Raw genomic sequence first — 15763 nt, forward strand, 5'->3', positions numbered from 1 at the left:
TTTGTGGATGTAATTTCAGTCATTGCAGTGATTTACCTATATATATAATTCATTAAGACCATGCAAGCAAGACACATAATTGCTAAGGAAGGAAGAGAAGGTAAAAAAAGCGATCATAATCAAAACGAAGATGGACATTGTGTGGAAATATCTCCTCCTCCTCCCTTCCTGCAGCCCAAAGATGTCAAATTAAATGGTGAGTACAGTATGAAATTGTTTCTAGAATAGAATGCCTTTTATTGTCACTATACACATCTACAATGAGATTAAAAGCAGCTCCTTCAGTGCAGAAAAAAGTTCTGTATAGGGATTGTATGGTTGTTTTTTAGCCTTTGCATAACGCCGGATCTGCGGCCCCGCTTCTGCTTTCTTTCCCTCCTCCGTCTGTGTTGTCTCCTAGACCCGACAACAATCCACGGAGAGCCCGCTGGTCTCGTTATGTTGTCTGGGATGTTGTGCGTGTGATGAAAAACACTCGAAACAGATGTCTGGCTCTGGACACCGATGTCTTTAAGATTCTGACGGGTGTAGCGGATGTTCGCCGAACCGATCATGCACAAACAAGGACAAAAAATAGTACAAAAACAACAAAAAAGTGCACTGAAAAGGAGAGCCCTGAGCCACTGCGACCATGTGCGCCGCCATGCTTCTAACTTAATCTAGTCTACTTCTGGTAGGCTAGGCACTTTTTATAACTTTTTGGTTAGTACATTAGAAAAATTATTGGTGTTTTGGTAAATTATGCACATTATACAACCCTTTTTTATTATGAAAAGGTTAAGTAAGTGTTGTAGTGGGAGGTTCGGAACGCATTATGGGTTAGCCTTTGCGAACGAATTAAGTTCGTAAGTCAAGGGTCCACTGCATTGCGTATTTAAGTTAATCAAATTTATAGCGAGTCTCCGGAAATCCACCCGCCGATGTACCGTATTTGCGTATATAGTTTCAACACAAAGGTTTCATTTTACCAAACTTCTCCGCAATCACTTCCTGGTTTCCATCAATAATGCAGCCAGTCTCAAATTCTCGCCGATAAACATTATAAATATATCCGAAGAGACACTTTTAAGGAAATTTAGAAAATTTTGCTTGGAGAAGGGGGTCGGCTTAAATACCGGTCATCGGCAAATACATGTAATTTAGTAGGTAGAGAAGGGGGTCGGCTAATATACTGAGTCGGCTTGTATTCCGGGATCTACGGTATATCAAGTATACATCTCAGTATTTTAATTATTCAGAGAGCTGTAATATCATGAAGGTAATGGATTCTGTGTCCTGTCAGAGGAAGAGAAAGCCCGTTTAAGAAGCACATAGTGAGTCACACACATAGAGAACATACAAATCAAACACAAAACAAAGCATTTAATGTGGTACTTTAGTTACGATGGGATTTGAGAAACTAGTAAATTAAATGATATAAAGATGAAGTTTATGATGTTCTACTTTAATGACAAAATAAACTACATAATTAAAGTGGAAATTTCGAGATTTTTTTTTTGCGTACACACATTTACGCTTTTGTCCGTATCCCATGTTTCAGTGTGAATACTACACACGGCTTTATGCATGAGGCCCCAGGTCAGTATCTACAGAGTCTGTATTTGGTCTAGTTAGCAGGCCTTCACCACTAGGTATATAAGGAACATAGATGACATTAGCTAAAGCAATACTAATAAGAAATCAAATGAGATGTTATAATGACTTTCTGAACACATTTTAGTCAGAAGTTGTGAATCAGGAGAGCTACGGAACTGAAATTTTCAAAAAGGAGGGGGAAAGAGAGATGACAAAACAGATTAAATAGAAAGAAAGAGGAAAAGACAGAGAAATAACTTGGTTTGGGTGACTTTGTAAGATGCTATGTCTGACAAAGTAAGAGATTATTTTTAGTTTTTTTTTAAAGATTTCAATATTTCAAAGGACATTTTAAAAAATATACAGTAAATAGTTGATGTATGTGAAGTACTTACCATGTACTGCTATCATAATTCAGCCAGGCTCCATAAGATCCATCAGGTTTCTTAAAAGTCAGAATCCTGGTATAGCCTTAAATGAAAAATATTATTCCTTATCTTCATAATATATCTGTGCTATAATTAAATTACTAACTCAAACTAAAAAGTTCCTTGTTTATTTGATTAAAATGCTTTCATCTTTATAATCAGAGTAGTGACCATACATGAAACCTTTTCAGATGGGATTGAGCTTTTGAGATTAATACTGCACTCATTAACAGTGAATGAGGTGAGGGGCAGGTCTTCAGTGCAAAAGCTCCATACCATTTGAACTGACTTTCCTCTTTGCTCTACTTTGATATTTTGGAAGTATTTATTTAACAATACTTTAACAAAAATGCATGCATTTTTAGCATTGTGAGTGTATGACTGGTTACCTGGCATGTAAATTATGGGCCACAAGTAGCTTGAGATTTGCATCTTGGATGTTTTATTATTGATTATTGTTGTTTAGTATTAGTTCCCTACATGCCCCCATTGAAGTCCATTGTGTCATGATCTTTGTTATCTCCATTGTCCATGAAAATGTGAAACTAAACATTTTTCTCTGTTTTTGCTACTAACACTAGGTAAGTAATAGATAAAAAATATCAGTTGAGTGCAGTGAACACCTACTGTTCCTTAAATTATAGATCTGCCACAAGTATGCAATTACTATTATATATGTTTTAAAATTCTATCTGCAGTTGTTTCCTTGAATGGGAAAGGTTACTGAGAAATGCTAAGAAAAGGGAAGGAGTATTAGGTACAATTAAGCTACCAAAATGAAACATAATGCATGAAAAAGAGTGTGTTCACAAATGCCACAGTTTTTTAGGGTCTTAAGTCTTTCATCATGGCATAGCATTTACAGGACTGCTGATGGTGCTCTGCTTGAATGGCTGAGCAGCTTGGTGCACCTCAGAATAGACTTGGTATTGCCTCAGATTGAGAGGAGCCTGTTGAGGTGGTTAGACATATAGTTAAAGATGTCCTTGGGTGACTTCTTTGTGATATGTAAAATGTGACCCCCAGTACAAAAATCTGTGGTTGACCCTGAACACTGCGGAAGAATTATATCTCTCCACTGTATTGGGAATGCCTGGATATTTCCCAGAAAAGGCTGAATAAAGCTGAAGGGGAATAGGCAGGCTTGGTCAGCCTAGAACAGGGGTTAAAATAAGCTATTAAGCCTTCAAAAACTTAATAAAGTGACAACTAAAATAAACCTGAAAAATGTCACTTCAGCAATAAGTGCTTCATCAGCAATGAATGATTTCTCATGAAGCAATTGGGTTGGAACAAAAACCTGAAGCCTCTGCACCCCTTTTAGACCGTCATTGCTCAGCCCTGATTTAAAGGGTCTGAGTTTAAAATAGCAAATGAATTAAATGAAGTTAATTAGTAGCAAAAACTAATCGCTAATTAAGAAAATGGTAAGAATGAAAACCTGTAGCCACTGTGGCTTCCAAGGATTGGAGTTAGCCACCCCTGATCCAAATTATTGTTTTCTACCACAACACTCACCAGGAAAAATGAAATAAAAATAATATATGAAAATAAGTTAATGCTCAGAATATGTTCAATTTATTTTGCAATCCCTGTACTAATACATTGACAGCAATAACATATTAAAGAACTTTGAAGTGCAATGCATCTGTCGAGGGCTGTTTGTCTGTCAGCGAGGCAAGCACAGGTTCGCAGCGCCACAGAAACAACTGCAAGCTCGCCGCTGCCACTCATCCGATGGGTGATGCAGGGAACATTATAACTTGGCCACTGACCTGGCCCGGACCCTGCCCGTTTGTGGGAGATCCCGCTACAATAAATAATCTTGCTGTTTCTGTTTCAAGTTGAATAAAGCTGGTTTTGCTAAAGTACTGAGACTCAGTCTTGTCTTTGGGGTGCAAAACAGTGACTCACGCATCACAACAGCAATAATATATTAAAACAATTTGAAGTGCAATGTACAAAATGCATACATATTTTCCGGCTCTGCATTGCTCCATTCCTTTTCATATTCTGTCATAGAGTGTTTACTTTGAGCTTTATCTCTGCTGGAATTTTGTAGAGCATTATGTTATAAAAGAATGCTTGTGTTGAATCCATGATTTAATATAAATAGAAAGAAAAGACATTAACACAGTTAGAGGAAACTTACAATTAAAAATTAGACTAATGGAGAAGTAAACTGATAAAAGTATGCAGCTATGGTTGGACGGATTTAAACCAATTGCATTCAAACTGGTGATTACTCCTCCAAATGGGGTTACCAAAAATTCTTACTGTAAGTACTGATTTTTAGCTTATTTTGTTAGTAACTTTGTATGTAATATATAGTAAAGCAGATCGACAGATTCATAAAAAGCTTCAAAAACCCAATGAAGGTCTAATATGATGCCAGGGGTTGTGAATTCACTCAGCAGCAGTTGTTTAGAGCCTTTCATTTGTGAGCTTGACAGCTAATTAAAAGGATTATAACAGATGTTAAATATGTTAATGTTAAAATGGTAAAAGATTAAAGAGACAGCAAAGTGATGATTAAGATTTTCACTGCTGATCTGGTTCAGGACTAGCTATGGAACACGTCTTCCTGTCAGGAGTCTGCAGAAGTGTGGTGAAATTTGTAAATAAACGTTAAAACACAATTTTGTTGTTTTTTCTATTTTATACTGGTATATCTCTTCATTTTTAACATGAAAATGCTATTCAAACTTCAAGAACTTTTGTTGCATATTGTGTTGAACAGGGTGTGCTATTCATTTGACAATATTCATGCTTAACATGTATTTTCTGCATATACTTTGTCATAATCATGTACTCCAGGTTTTTCTGCGTTCTCATTTCAATTAATGCTATTGACATCCTACAGTAACATAAGGAGATGTTAAGTTGTAATAGTGAGGTCTTTTTATCATTCATAATTGAATGTGGATACGGTCCAACCCCCTTTCTGTTACAAGTTTATGTTTTTCTTACATTACACTTAGGTTGAATGTGTACAATAATTGTAAATATTTGTAAGGTTTGCATTGCATAATCTGAAAAAAATACAATTATGAGCCTGTAGGAGAAAATAACCAGAAGCAGGAAATTCAATTTATTTTTTTTTTATCAAAAATTGGGTCAAAGTATAAAAATGTTGAAGAACAATTGCTTTAAAAGAGCATGAATACTACAGTTTGCTTAATATGCATGTGCATTATTGGATGATACCTGCTCGTATAAATTCCAAGGCTTGATCTCGAAGGCCGGGTTTCAGTTGTACCCATTGCTGGCTGTCATCAAGATATCGAGTTGCATAGGCAGAGGGGGCCATACGAATCATGGTTTGTTCACCACAGCCAGTTGGCATTTGAAGCAAATGTTTGATACCATTGGGAGAAAGGAAGTTTTCTACACGATCTTCAGTGAATGCCTGTCCTGAAAAAGCAAAAAGCATGCTCAGGAAGGGAACGGCTTCTTTTATTTATATAGCATGTTTTATACAATATTGTAGATCAAAGTATTTTACAAAAAGTAAAAAAAGAAAATTACAAAAAAGTAGAAATTTAAACTTACTGATAAAGGTGAACAAAAATTAGGATATACCTGAGTTCAGGTAGTTTTTAAGTTTCAAACATCTTTAATGACTTGGTTCTTGGAAAGTTTTTGTAGATTACAATATATGATATGCTTTTGTGTGAGCAATATGGATCCTCTAAACAGAGAAAAGGAATATAGTCTTGGCCTTCAGTCATATGAAGGACCTAGACACCCAAGTATCATGTTTGTACCTCTGATCTTCATATGTATACCGCTTGGACATTCTGGAACAGTTGAGTGTGGTAGTTTTCCGTCAAAGTCAATTCTTCCTGTATTTTCTGGCAAAAAGAAAGGAAATAATTTATACAGATCTTTGTCAAAAATGCCTAATCAAGAATAGTAATTTGATTTCTTTGGAGCCCATTGACACTTGAGTGCTGTAAATGTCCAGTGTTTGTTTACCATTTTCCAAGCTTTTTAGTGGAGGTCTGCAAGTTTTTCAAGCATTTTCCAGCATTTTCACAGCATATTCAAAAACCACAAATAAAGTGACCATGCATGATCACAAACCATTAACCACAAACAACTTCATAATGGACCATGAGTGACAAGTAACAGCAAAATGTATGCTCACATAATAAAAAATAAATAATCACACATAGTTGTCACAAAACAAAGCACACATAGTTACCCTTTGTTGTTTTTGTGATGCAGACAGAGCCTGCCAATTTTCTATTACGCCTGTTACATTATGTTTCCAAGCTGGATTTCTTTTAGTTCTGTTGTTAAAAACAAAATTACAGCTTGGGTCATACAGCTCAGTGATTTGCTTGACCAGATCAATGAAGACATCTGTCTCCATGATATCCAACGGGCATGACATGTTAAAAAGGGGGACCGGAGGGTGTGTTCCAACTACAGAGGGATCACACTCCTCAGCCTCCCTGGAAAAGTCTATTCGGGGGTTCTGGAGAGGAGGGTCCATTGGATAGTCGAACCTCGGATTCAGGAGGAACAGTGTGGTTTTCGTCCTGGTCGCGGAACAGTGGACCAGCTCTACACCCTTACCAGAATCCTGGAGGGTACATGGGAGTTTGCCCAACCAGTCTACATGTGTTTTGTGGACTTGGAAAAGGCATTCGACCGTGTCCCTCGGGGAATCCTGTGGGGGGTGCTCTGGGAGTATGGGGTACCGGACCCCCTGATAAGAGCTGTTCGATCTCTGTACAACCGGTGTCAGAGCCTGGTCCGCATTGCCGGCAGTAAGTCGAGCCCGTTTCCATTGAGAGTTGGACTCCGCCAGGGCTGCCCTTTGTCACCGATTCTGTTCATAACTTTTATGGATAGAATTTCTAGGCGCAGCCAGGGTTTTGAAGGGGTCCGGTTTGGTGGACTCAGGATTGGGTCACTGCTTTTTGCAGATGATGTTGTCCTGTTTGCTTCATCAGGCTGTGATCTTCAGCTCTCTCTGGATCGGTTCGCAGCTAAGTGTGAAGCGGCTGGGATGAGAATCAGCACCTCCAAATCCGAGAGCATGGTCCTCAGCCGGAAAAGGGTGGAGTGCCCTCTCAGGGTTGGGGGAGAGATCCTGCCCCAAGTGGAGGAGTTCAAGTATCTCAGGGTCTTGTTCACGAGTGAGGGAAGAATGGAGCGTGAGATCGACAGGCGGATCGGTGCGGCATCCGCAGTGATGCGGGCTCTGCATCGGTCTGTCGTAGTGAAAAAGGAGCTGAGCAATAAGACATAGCTCTCAATTTACCAGTCGATCTACGCTCCTACCCTCACCTATGGTCATGAGCTGTGGGTAGTGACCGAAAGAACGAGATCGCGAATACAAGCGGCTGAAATGAGTTTCCTTCGCAGGGTGTCTGGGCTTTCCCTTAAAGATAGGGTGAGAAGCTCAGTCATCCGGGAGGGGCTCAGAGTAGAGCCGCTGCTCCTCCGCATCGAGAGGAGTCAGATGAGGTGGCTCGGGCATCTGATCAGAATGCCTCCTGGACGCCTCCCTGGTGAGGTGTTCCGGGCACATCCAACCGAGAGGAGGCCCCGGGGAAGACCCAGGACACGCTGGAGGGACTATGTCTCCCGGTTGGCCTGGGAACGCCTTGGGATTCTCCCGGAAGAGCTGGAAGAAGTGGCCGGGGAGAGGGAAGTCTGGGCCTCTCTGCTTAAGCTGCTGCCCCCGCGACCCGACCTCGGATAAGCAGAAGAGGATGGATGGATGGATGGATGACATGTTAAAAAGATGCTCCTGTCTCATCCCACAGCAAGAAGCAGTAACTTCTTGTACAAATACTGCAAAAATGCAGTTTTTCATTTTTATTTATTTTTTTAAACCAGCTTGCTATGAGCTTTACCATTCATTTCAATTTGACTGAAAATGGCAAAAAAACCTGCTGATGACTGTATTACCTACTAAAAGGGTTAGATGTGAAAACTTAAAATTTTTTTGTGGTATACTTTTTACAAGTTTAGAAGTGTTCTAGTCTAGCATTAAAATGTTTAGGTATGAATTAGTCTTTCTGTGATGTCAAAATGAAACCCTGAATTGTTCCATCTGTATTATCTGTTTCTTCTAGTTTAGCATTAAAATGTACTCCCTTATCTAAATACATTATAAAAATCAATGAAATTTAATTTTAAATGTTGTACCATTTACATCCACATGATATGTCTTCGTCTCACTTTGCATATTGCCTTCTGCCTGTCAAGAGGAATAAAGGTAATGAAAATTGAGATCTGTTATCTGTCAAGAAAAAACATTAAAAAATTACCTGTTGGCTAAGTATGGTTACATTACTAGTAAAACAATGGTATTTTACTTTTAAATTTACATTGATCTTTATACATTATAAACAAAGATTACATTTAGTCAATTACATTTTTTGTACTTATATTCTTGCATATTGTGCAACGTGTGTCTTGTGTTCAGCCAGTTTACTGTTCCATATGTAATGCCCACTGGAATTAAGTAATCACATTAAAACATCCCATAGCATTTTCTGTTACTACTATAATTAGCATAAATTATATATATGCAGAGATATTGATATCCTGAGGTACTGGTAGTTGGGGCAAAGCTTTCAAAATACCAAGTGAACAGAAGGCATAGTGTAGTCCATACTGTTAAAATGAAGGGAAGCCTAGCCCACTACTAACGTCAAGCACCAGTTATGTTCTTCAGATCAGTCCAACATGGCTGTAAACCATGCCAAAAGGATATTCCAACCCAAGTATCAGGTAGTACATTTCACTTAAGCAAATAAAAGTACACAGTATGTGGAAATGTGAGTGACAGCTACATTTTTTCATTTTGTAGTGTTGCTTTCTCTTTTGAAAATGTGTATCTTTTGTAGAGTGACCTAATTAAAAATCAGAAAAGCTAAGTAGAGTAATATTGTCACAATTATTTCAACCCTCATTTTTTTCATCTAAATGTAGTTGTCATACCTCTACATTCAGATTTTTCACTATAGAGTCCAAATATATTTTATGTTCATTGTGATAGAGGAATATCTGGATTGGGATCTTCTCCACAACCATGGGAACAACAGAAAAGGGCACTTCTGTGGACGAGTAGGGCTTTACTTTTATATTAACTCTCTTATTGAGGCCGCTAGAAGAGCTGCAAAGGTCTGGTTCCTCTTTCATGTAGACAGACATCTGAATAAAATAGAGAGTAAAAGAAAACAGAATACCAGGTAAGTATAAGTGTATGCATAGCATTTAAAATGTTTTATTGTATTATTGAGAATGTTTAAATACAAGTAGATGCAAGATATATAGCTGGGGAGATATTTATAACAATCTCAAACCTACTTAATCATATTCCTGTCCTACACTTACAAAAAACATATACCAGAAACCTTGGGCACAATGCAGGAAACAGCCCTGGTCAGGGCTCCAGTCCACTATAGGGCCCAAAGGATTGGATCAAAAATATTTATATGCAAGAGGAAAATAAAGATTTAACATCCTTGAAGTTAACCCTGACCCTTTCCTGGGTTTGGTATTCTATGTAAACACAGTTATCCCTACAATGTCTCTCAGGATTAGCTTTTATGGTCCATTGAATGTTAAGCCCAAATAACATTCAGGATGGTATTGTACTGCCATCTGTGGATGAAATAACATTATGATGCAAAAATCATGAATATGTTTATGTGTTTTGCCACTGGGTGGTGACTCATCAATATTCATGAGAGGGGCAGATCCTTCAACCAAAACACAACAGCATGTAAACCAGAAGGTGTAAAGCCAGTTTTAGAACAAACTGAAATTGAATCAAGTGACAGTAATGAATATGTGAATTGGTTATCAGATGTTGACATGGATAGTGAAACTGCATACAGCACTGTATGACCAAACTACTGCTATATGCTTGGTGAAATTGGTTGCTTGAAGGGTCACTGTGGTGCAAGAAAGTGTGTGGCAAAAAGGCAAAATGATTGTGGTAAGACAAGAAAGACGATAGACTCCCTAAGCACTATTCACAATACAGCAATAATCAATGTTTATGTCAAGGGAAATGTAGAAGTCACTATGCCTTGTGCTATGGTAGTTTACAATAAATCAACAATCTACCCTTGCAAACGCAAACAACACAAAAAAATATTATAAGAAAAGTGGGAAAAAACATGTTTCTACTGTAATAACTGCAACATCAGACTGTGCATTGGTGACTGTTTTAAAACATATCACATGAAGAACGTGTAGTATCTCTGCATCAGTACATCAATTTACACTAGACATGCATTTCCTATTCTATTTATGTTGACTTTTTGGTATTTACGTGTTTCTCTTACACATAATAACATTTTTCCAGGGGTAAACATAACACTACGGAGGTTAACTGATACTGAAGTGAACACAGAGAATGTAAGAGAATTCATGAATTCATCCAGTTCAATGTGCAGTAACTTGATAATTTATTTAGTCCTTTATTTTAATTTTATATTTCTATATCTTAACTATTTTTATCTATCAAGCTCTGAGTTATGAGTCTTTACAAGACCAGTCCAGTACAAATGATTTTTTGATTTTGCACTTCACTGAGAATAGTTTAAGGGCACTGTAACAAATTACATTTATAAAGCTTTTACATCATATACACATATATAACTACATTACTCCATAACCAACCCTAAAACTCAAATACAGTAATGCCAAGCAGCACAAAATAAACACAAAACATATATTTTTCAAGTAATAATAATAATAACTGGAGACACCAGGTGCAAGAATAAACTAAATAAATCCTTTAGCCATATTGGGTTCAGTGTTAAACCTGTCTTTATTACCTTCCCTCACTCACTGTTTATTCTGTAAATCAATACTCCAGGAGTGCTTAATTCCAGGGCTTTTTCCTCTCTAATGTCTATAATAATGAACCATCTCCTAGTGCCACTTTCTACCATACTTGAACTTGCTTCATGGATTAAGAATGTGTCTACCATGTCTGTAGGCCACTAGGCCACAGTGCCATCTAGAAGCCCCATTGTGACATCCATAGCCTTTAAAAGTACAGTCTACAATGGTAAATATGTCCCTTTCTAGACTCTTTCCTGACCAGGAGGTGTTGCCTCTTCTTGTATTTCTTCTCTGGTCTCATTCACTTTTTCAGAAGATGGTAGAGCATACCTACTAGATGTTGTCATCTAGCCTATTTATGGTGAATAGCATGTTTCCATCTAGGTCTCCTCTCTTTTCTGTTTTGCTGGTGCTCCAGGATGTGGCACACCTGCATGGTATAGTGCCCTTTGGCAATACCCTTCTTCTTCAAGTGGCTTGTGGTTAGTGCCCAGGCCGGAGTTTCTCTGTTTAGCACTTTCTGCCTAAATCTGCCATTTCTTGCATGAGTGTCATGTTTTTACTGAGCCTCTCTTCATAAGCACACAGGGAGACAGAAGAACAGAATAGGGACATTGTGTGTAGTTGTTACATGGTTAAACATGGGTTTCCCATTTATTGCAAATAAAGCATCTTATGAAAATAGTAAATCCTTGCTTTTTCTGTGATAACATAAAAGTGTAGCCTAGTACATATATATTAAATCCATCTACTTATCCAGTTTCAGGTTTCAGGAAGCCATTACCTTTCCAGGCAGCATTGAGAGCAAAGCAAGAAGCAAATATGGATGAGGTGAGACTTCCTCATAGGACAGTTGTCAATTAGCCTAACACAAACTGTTTTTGGGATGAAAAACAGAACATCTAATTGATATTGGAAGAACATGTAAATTCCATACAGATTGTGGCCAGGCCAGAATTCATACCCAGTTCTGCCAATTATGGGGCAGTTTACCAACTACTGAAGCAAATAATTGTATGACTACAAACTACTGTAAATGCAAATAGGAAGTGAAACATTTACTAAATTAACAATCTCAAAGAATTAGAAATTACAGTTATGAAAGAGCAAGGTTGACAGTGGAATCAGAAAAACTTACATCTTCCTCATTCGAGCCATAGTTGAAAATAACAGCGCGTATTTCCAGTTGCTCATAGCGCTTCACAGAGTAAGGAAGGCGAAGCGAGATGAAAATCTTTTTGAATACTCTGATTTCTTTAGGATTGGCTATGCAAAATCCTGTTAGATAAGCAGGTTATACAATAACATTATTATTAGTTGATCTAGGATGCATACATACTGATATAGTTAAAAAGATGAATGTTATTTTTAAGACAACACAAAATAAACATCATTTAGACTCATGGCAAATAGTTTTAACTGTCTCAGGCTTCTTGTAGGTTCAGTAGAATTTAGCAGCACAAGCCAACAAAAGAGGAATATTCATAACTCATACTATGTAAAGAAATTATACAGATTTTACCTGGCCTTGGGATTAATAAAGTATCTATCTATCTATCTATCTATCTATCTATCTATCTATCTATCTATCTATCTATCTATCTATCTATCTATCTATCTATCCTATGGAGCAATTTTAACATTACTAGCTAATGTTTGTAAATGCTCATTTTACTCAAATGCTTACTTAATTATATTTTTCCATATATTATTTTTAAGAAATTAAAAGAAAGCACTTTCTGTAAAAGTGAAAGCATAGAACCATTTTCTAAAACTTCTTTTTCCTTTACAGAATTGTGAAAGCCAGCATATTACAAGATTATATTGAGGCAGCATTACTGGCAACAGAAGGCACTAGAAAGAGCAAAGATAATTTATGGTTTAGTTATTAAAATTATTTCAGTTCATACAGTATATAAATCTACGTATGTGGAAAAATACTGTATTTTAAATCTTTTACTACAAAATGCTACTGCGTATGACCATTTACATGAAGTGGAAACAGTGACAATTTTTGGTGTGACCAAATGCAAAGAAGAATGCTGACAGAATTAATAAAATCCAGAATAAAACTATCCATTTAAAAAAAGAATCTGAAATGTATATTTTAAAAAAGCACATTTCTATTATACAAGTTTTTTTCACTAAATTCTATATTTCTGTAAGTAATGGAGACAAGTAATGCATTAAAAATGAAAATAAATTCAATATAGAAAAGACTGAGAGAAGAATGTAGTTGAAGCAAAAATGCACAGTAACTAGAAACCGAAAAATAAGCAACACATACAAGCAAGAGAACAAATACAAAGAAAACAAAAAAAATAAATAAACACAAAACAATATCAAGCACAAAAAGATCATGGTGTTTAAGACATCAGTCATTCTTAACAGTACATACACTCTAGACCGAGATGCTGCTTCAGTAATAGACTTCCAACATGGTACACACAAATTCACAACCTCCTTCATTGTTCAGTTAACTATAACTATTCAGTTGACTATAGATTTAGTGCACTTCTTGAGGTGTCTAGACTCCTGACAGTATTTGTCTGTGACTCTGCCTGTTTCAATTAATTTCTTCCCTGAGTCCAATGAATCCACAGAAGCCCCGCCCCTTCCGGTCTGGCCAATATAAAGGGGAGACTTCCCTGCAAGGTGCCATCTCTTTTGAACCTGACTAGTTTCATATTAAGATCTTTTTGACTATGACTTTTACCTAGCATTTTGGCTGCTGTATATCAAGCTCAAAATCTGTATAGTAAAAGGACGTTTGGCTTTGCTATGTTGTAATTTGTAGTGTGGTAATAGAGTCAAAATAAAAAGTATGTGAACCCCTAGGAATTATCTGGTTCACTGCATGAATTGGTCATAAAATGTGATCTGATCTTCATCTAAGTCCCAGGTACTGATATAAATAATGTGCTTAAAACAATGACACACAAAAAATTCTACTCTTTCATGTCTTTATTTTACAAACACATTCAACGTTCACAGTGGTAGTGGAAAAAGTAAGTGAATCTTAGGATATAATAACTGGTTGACCCTCATTTGGCAGCAATAACCTCAACCAGGCGCTTCCTGTAACTGCAGATCAGACCTGCACATCGTGCAGGGGGAACTTGAGCCCATTCTTCCCTGCAGAACTGCCTTAACTCTTCCATATTCTTTAGTTGTCTTCTGTGTATGGCTCTCTTCAAGTCATTCCACAGCATCTCAATAGGATTGAGATCTGGGCTCTGACTGGACCACTCCAAAAGGCAGAGTTTGTTCTTCTGAAGCCATTGTGCTGTGGATTTGCTGTGATGTTTGGGGTCATTGTCCTGTTGCATCACCCAGCCTCTTCTGAGCTGAAGTTGACGGACAGACACTCTGACATTATCCTGGAGAATTTGTTGATGAACTTGTAAATTAATTTTCCTCTCAATGATGGAAAGCTGTCCAGGCCCTGATGCAACAAAGCAGGCCCACATCATGATGTTCCCTCCACCATACTTTACTGTAGGGATGATGTTTTGATGTTGATATGCAGTGACCTTTTTATATCAAATGAAGTTCTGCTTGTTCCTCCCAAATAGTTCAATTTTGGTTTCATCACTCCACAAAACATTTTCCCAGTACCGTTGTGGAGTGTCCAAGTGCTCTTTCACAAACTTCAGGCATTCAGTAATGTTCTTTTTTGATAGCAGTGGCTTTCTTCTTGGGGTCCTGCCTTGGACTACTTTCTTGTTTGATGTTTTGCATACAGTTGACTCATGAACAGAGATGTTAGCCAGTTCTAATGACTCCTTCAAGTCCTTTGCTGTTACTCTAGGGTTCTTCTTTACCTCATTGCAGACTTTCCATTGTGCTCTTGGGGTCATCTTGTCAGGTCGTCCACTTCTAGGCAGACTAGCCACAATCCCAAATTGTCTCCATTTATAGACAGCTTGCCTAACAGTAGACTGAATATCTAAAATCTTTGAGATGACTTTGTAACCCTTTCCAGCCTTATGTAGATTAACAATTCTCCATCGTTGTTCTTCAGGCAGCTCTTTTGTGCGAGGCGTGATTCCCATCTAGATATGCTTCTTGTCAAAAGGTCACACTCAAACTTTATAGTGTTTTTGATCAATCAAAGTAATTCTGGACCACACCTCTGAACTTGTTTCATTAAATGGACTCCAGGTGTGCTAAATTCGGACTGCAATGAGCTTTTTAAAAAGCCATTAGCTTAGGTTTCACTTACTTTTTCCAACCTTCAGTTTTACAGTTTGAATGATTTATTCAATATGGTCAAAACATCTTTGAAAATCTGTGTATCTTTAGTTATAGAAGACTGTGTTTGTTCATTATTGTGACTGACATGAAGATACGAACATGTTTAATAGGAGAATTAGACATAAATAGAGAGAATTCCTAAGGGTTCACATACTTTTCACTTTGACTGTATGTGCAAATGTTTTTCATATCATTTCTAATTTTTAAATATGCTTTGGATGTTAGTTACCTAAGGAAATGATCTTACAGCAGTTAGAAACTTTTGTCTAGGAATGCTTGACTTTCAAGTTTCATTTTGCATTTTGACGATTGAGAATTCAGATTTCTTTGTTCTGACCTACTGTATGCCCATTTTTCTAACCATTCTTTATTTTTATCCAGTTTTTGTTTAATTTATTTTGACCTTGTGCTAAAACAGCTTGACTCTGAGCTCACAGCATGAACTTCAGATTCATTTGCTATATTATTTAAGCCTGTTCCACCTCGATTTTTACAATTCTAGAGTGTGAGGGTGACCTTGCTTCCACACAGTGCAATATGGCAATTCATAACACGTACTGTACCACAGAGCTATACTTACCTTTATCTGGAGAAAAGCTAATGGCTTGGACCTCCCAGTCTGTAATAGAGTCAGGAACATACCCATTAAAGCTGAAACAAAATAATTTCAAATTTAA

At 37.3% G+C, this 15763-nt stretch overlaps 1 protein-coding gene across 1 annotated transcript in view; it reads right to left on the reverse strand.

Annotated features, from left to right (window-relative positions):
• c4b (complement 4B (Chido blood group)) overlaps positions 1-15763 on the reverse strand; it is a 111734-nt gene that overhangs the window by 48155 nt on the left and 47816 nt on the right. Inside the window, exons 19-25 of the mRNA XM_039768726.1 lie at positions 15667-15737; positions 11968-12107; positions 8970-9182; positions 8172-8223; positions 5771-5857; positions 5211-5417; positions 1971-2046 (exon numbers count right to left, since the gene is read on the reverse strand). Coding sequence (XP_039624660.1) covers positions 1971-2046; positions 5211-5417; positions 5771-5857; positions 8172-8223; positions 8970-9182; positions 11968-12107; positions 15667-15737 — 846 coding nt within the window. The remainder of the gene's footprint in view (positions 1-1970; positions 2047-5210; positions 5418-5770; positions 5858-8171; positions 8224-8969; positions 9183-11967; positions 12108-15666; positions 15738-15763) is intronic.

Source organism: Polypterus senegalus, chromosome 11, assembly GCF_016835505.1.
Source record: "Polypterus senegalus isolate Bchr_013 chromosome 11, ASM1683550v1, whole genome shotgun sequence".
Classification (NCBI taxonomy): Eukaryota; Metazoa; Chordata; class Cladistia; order Polypteriformes; family Polypteridae; genus Polypterus; species Polypterus senegalus.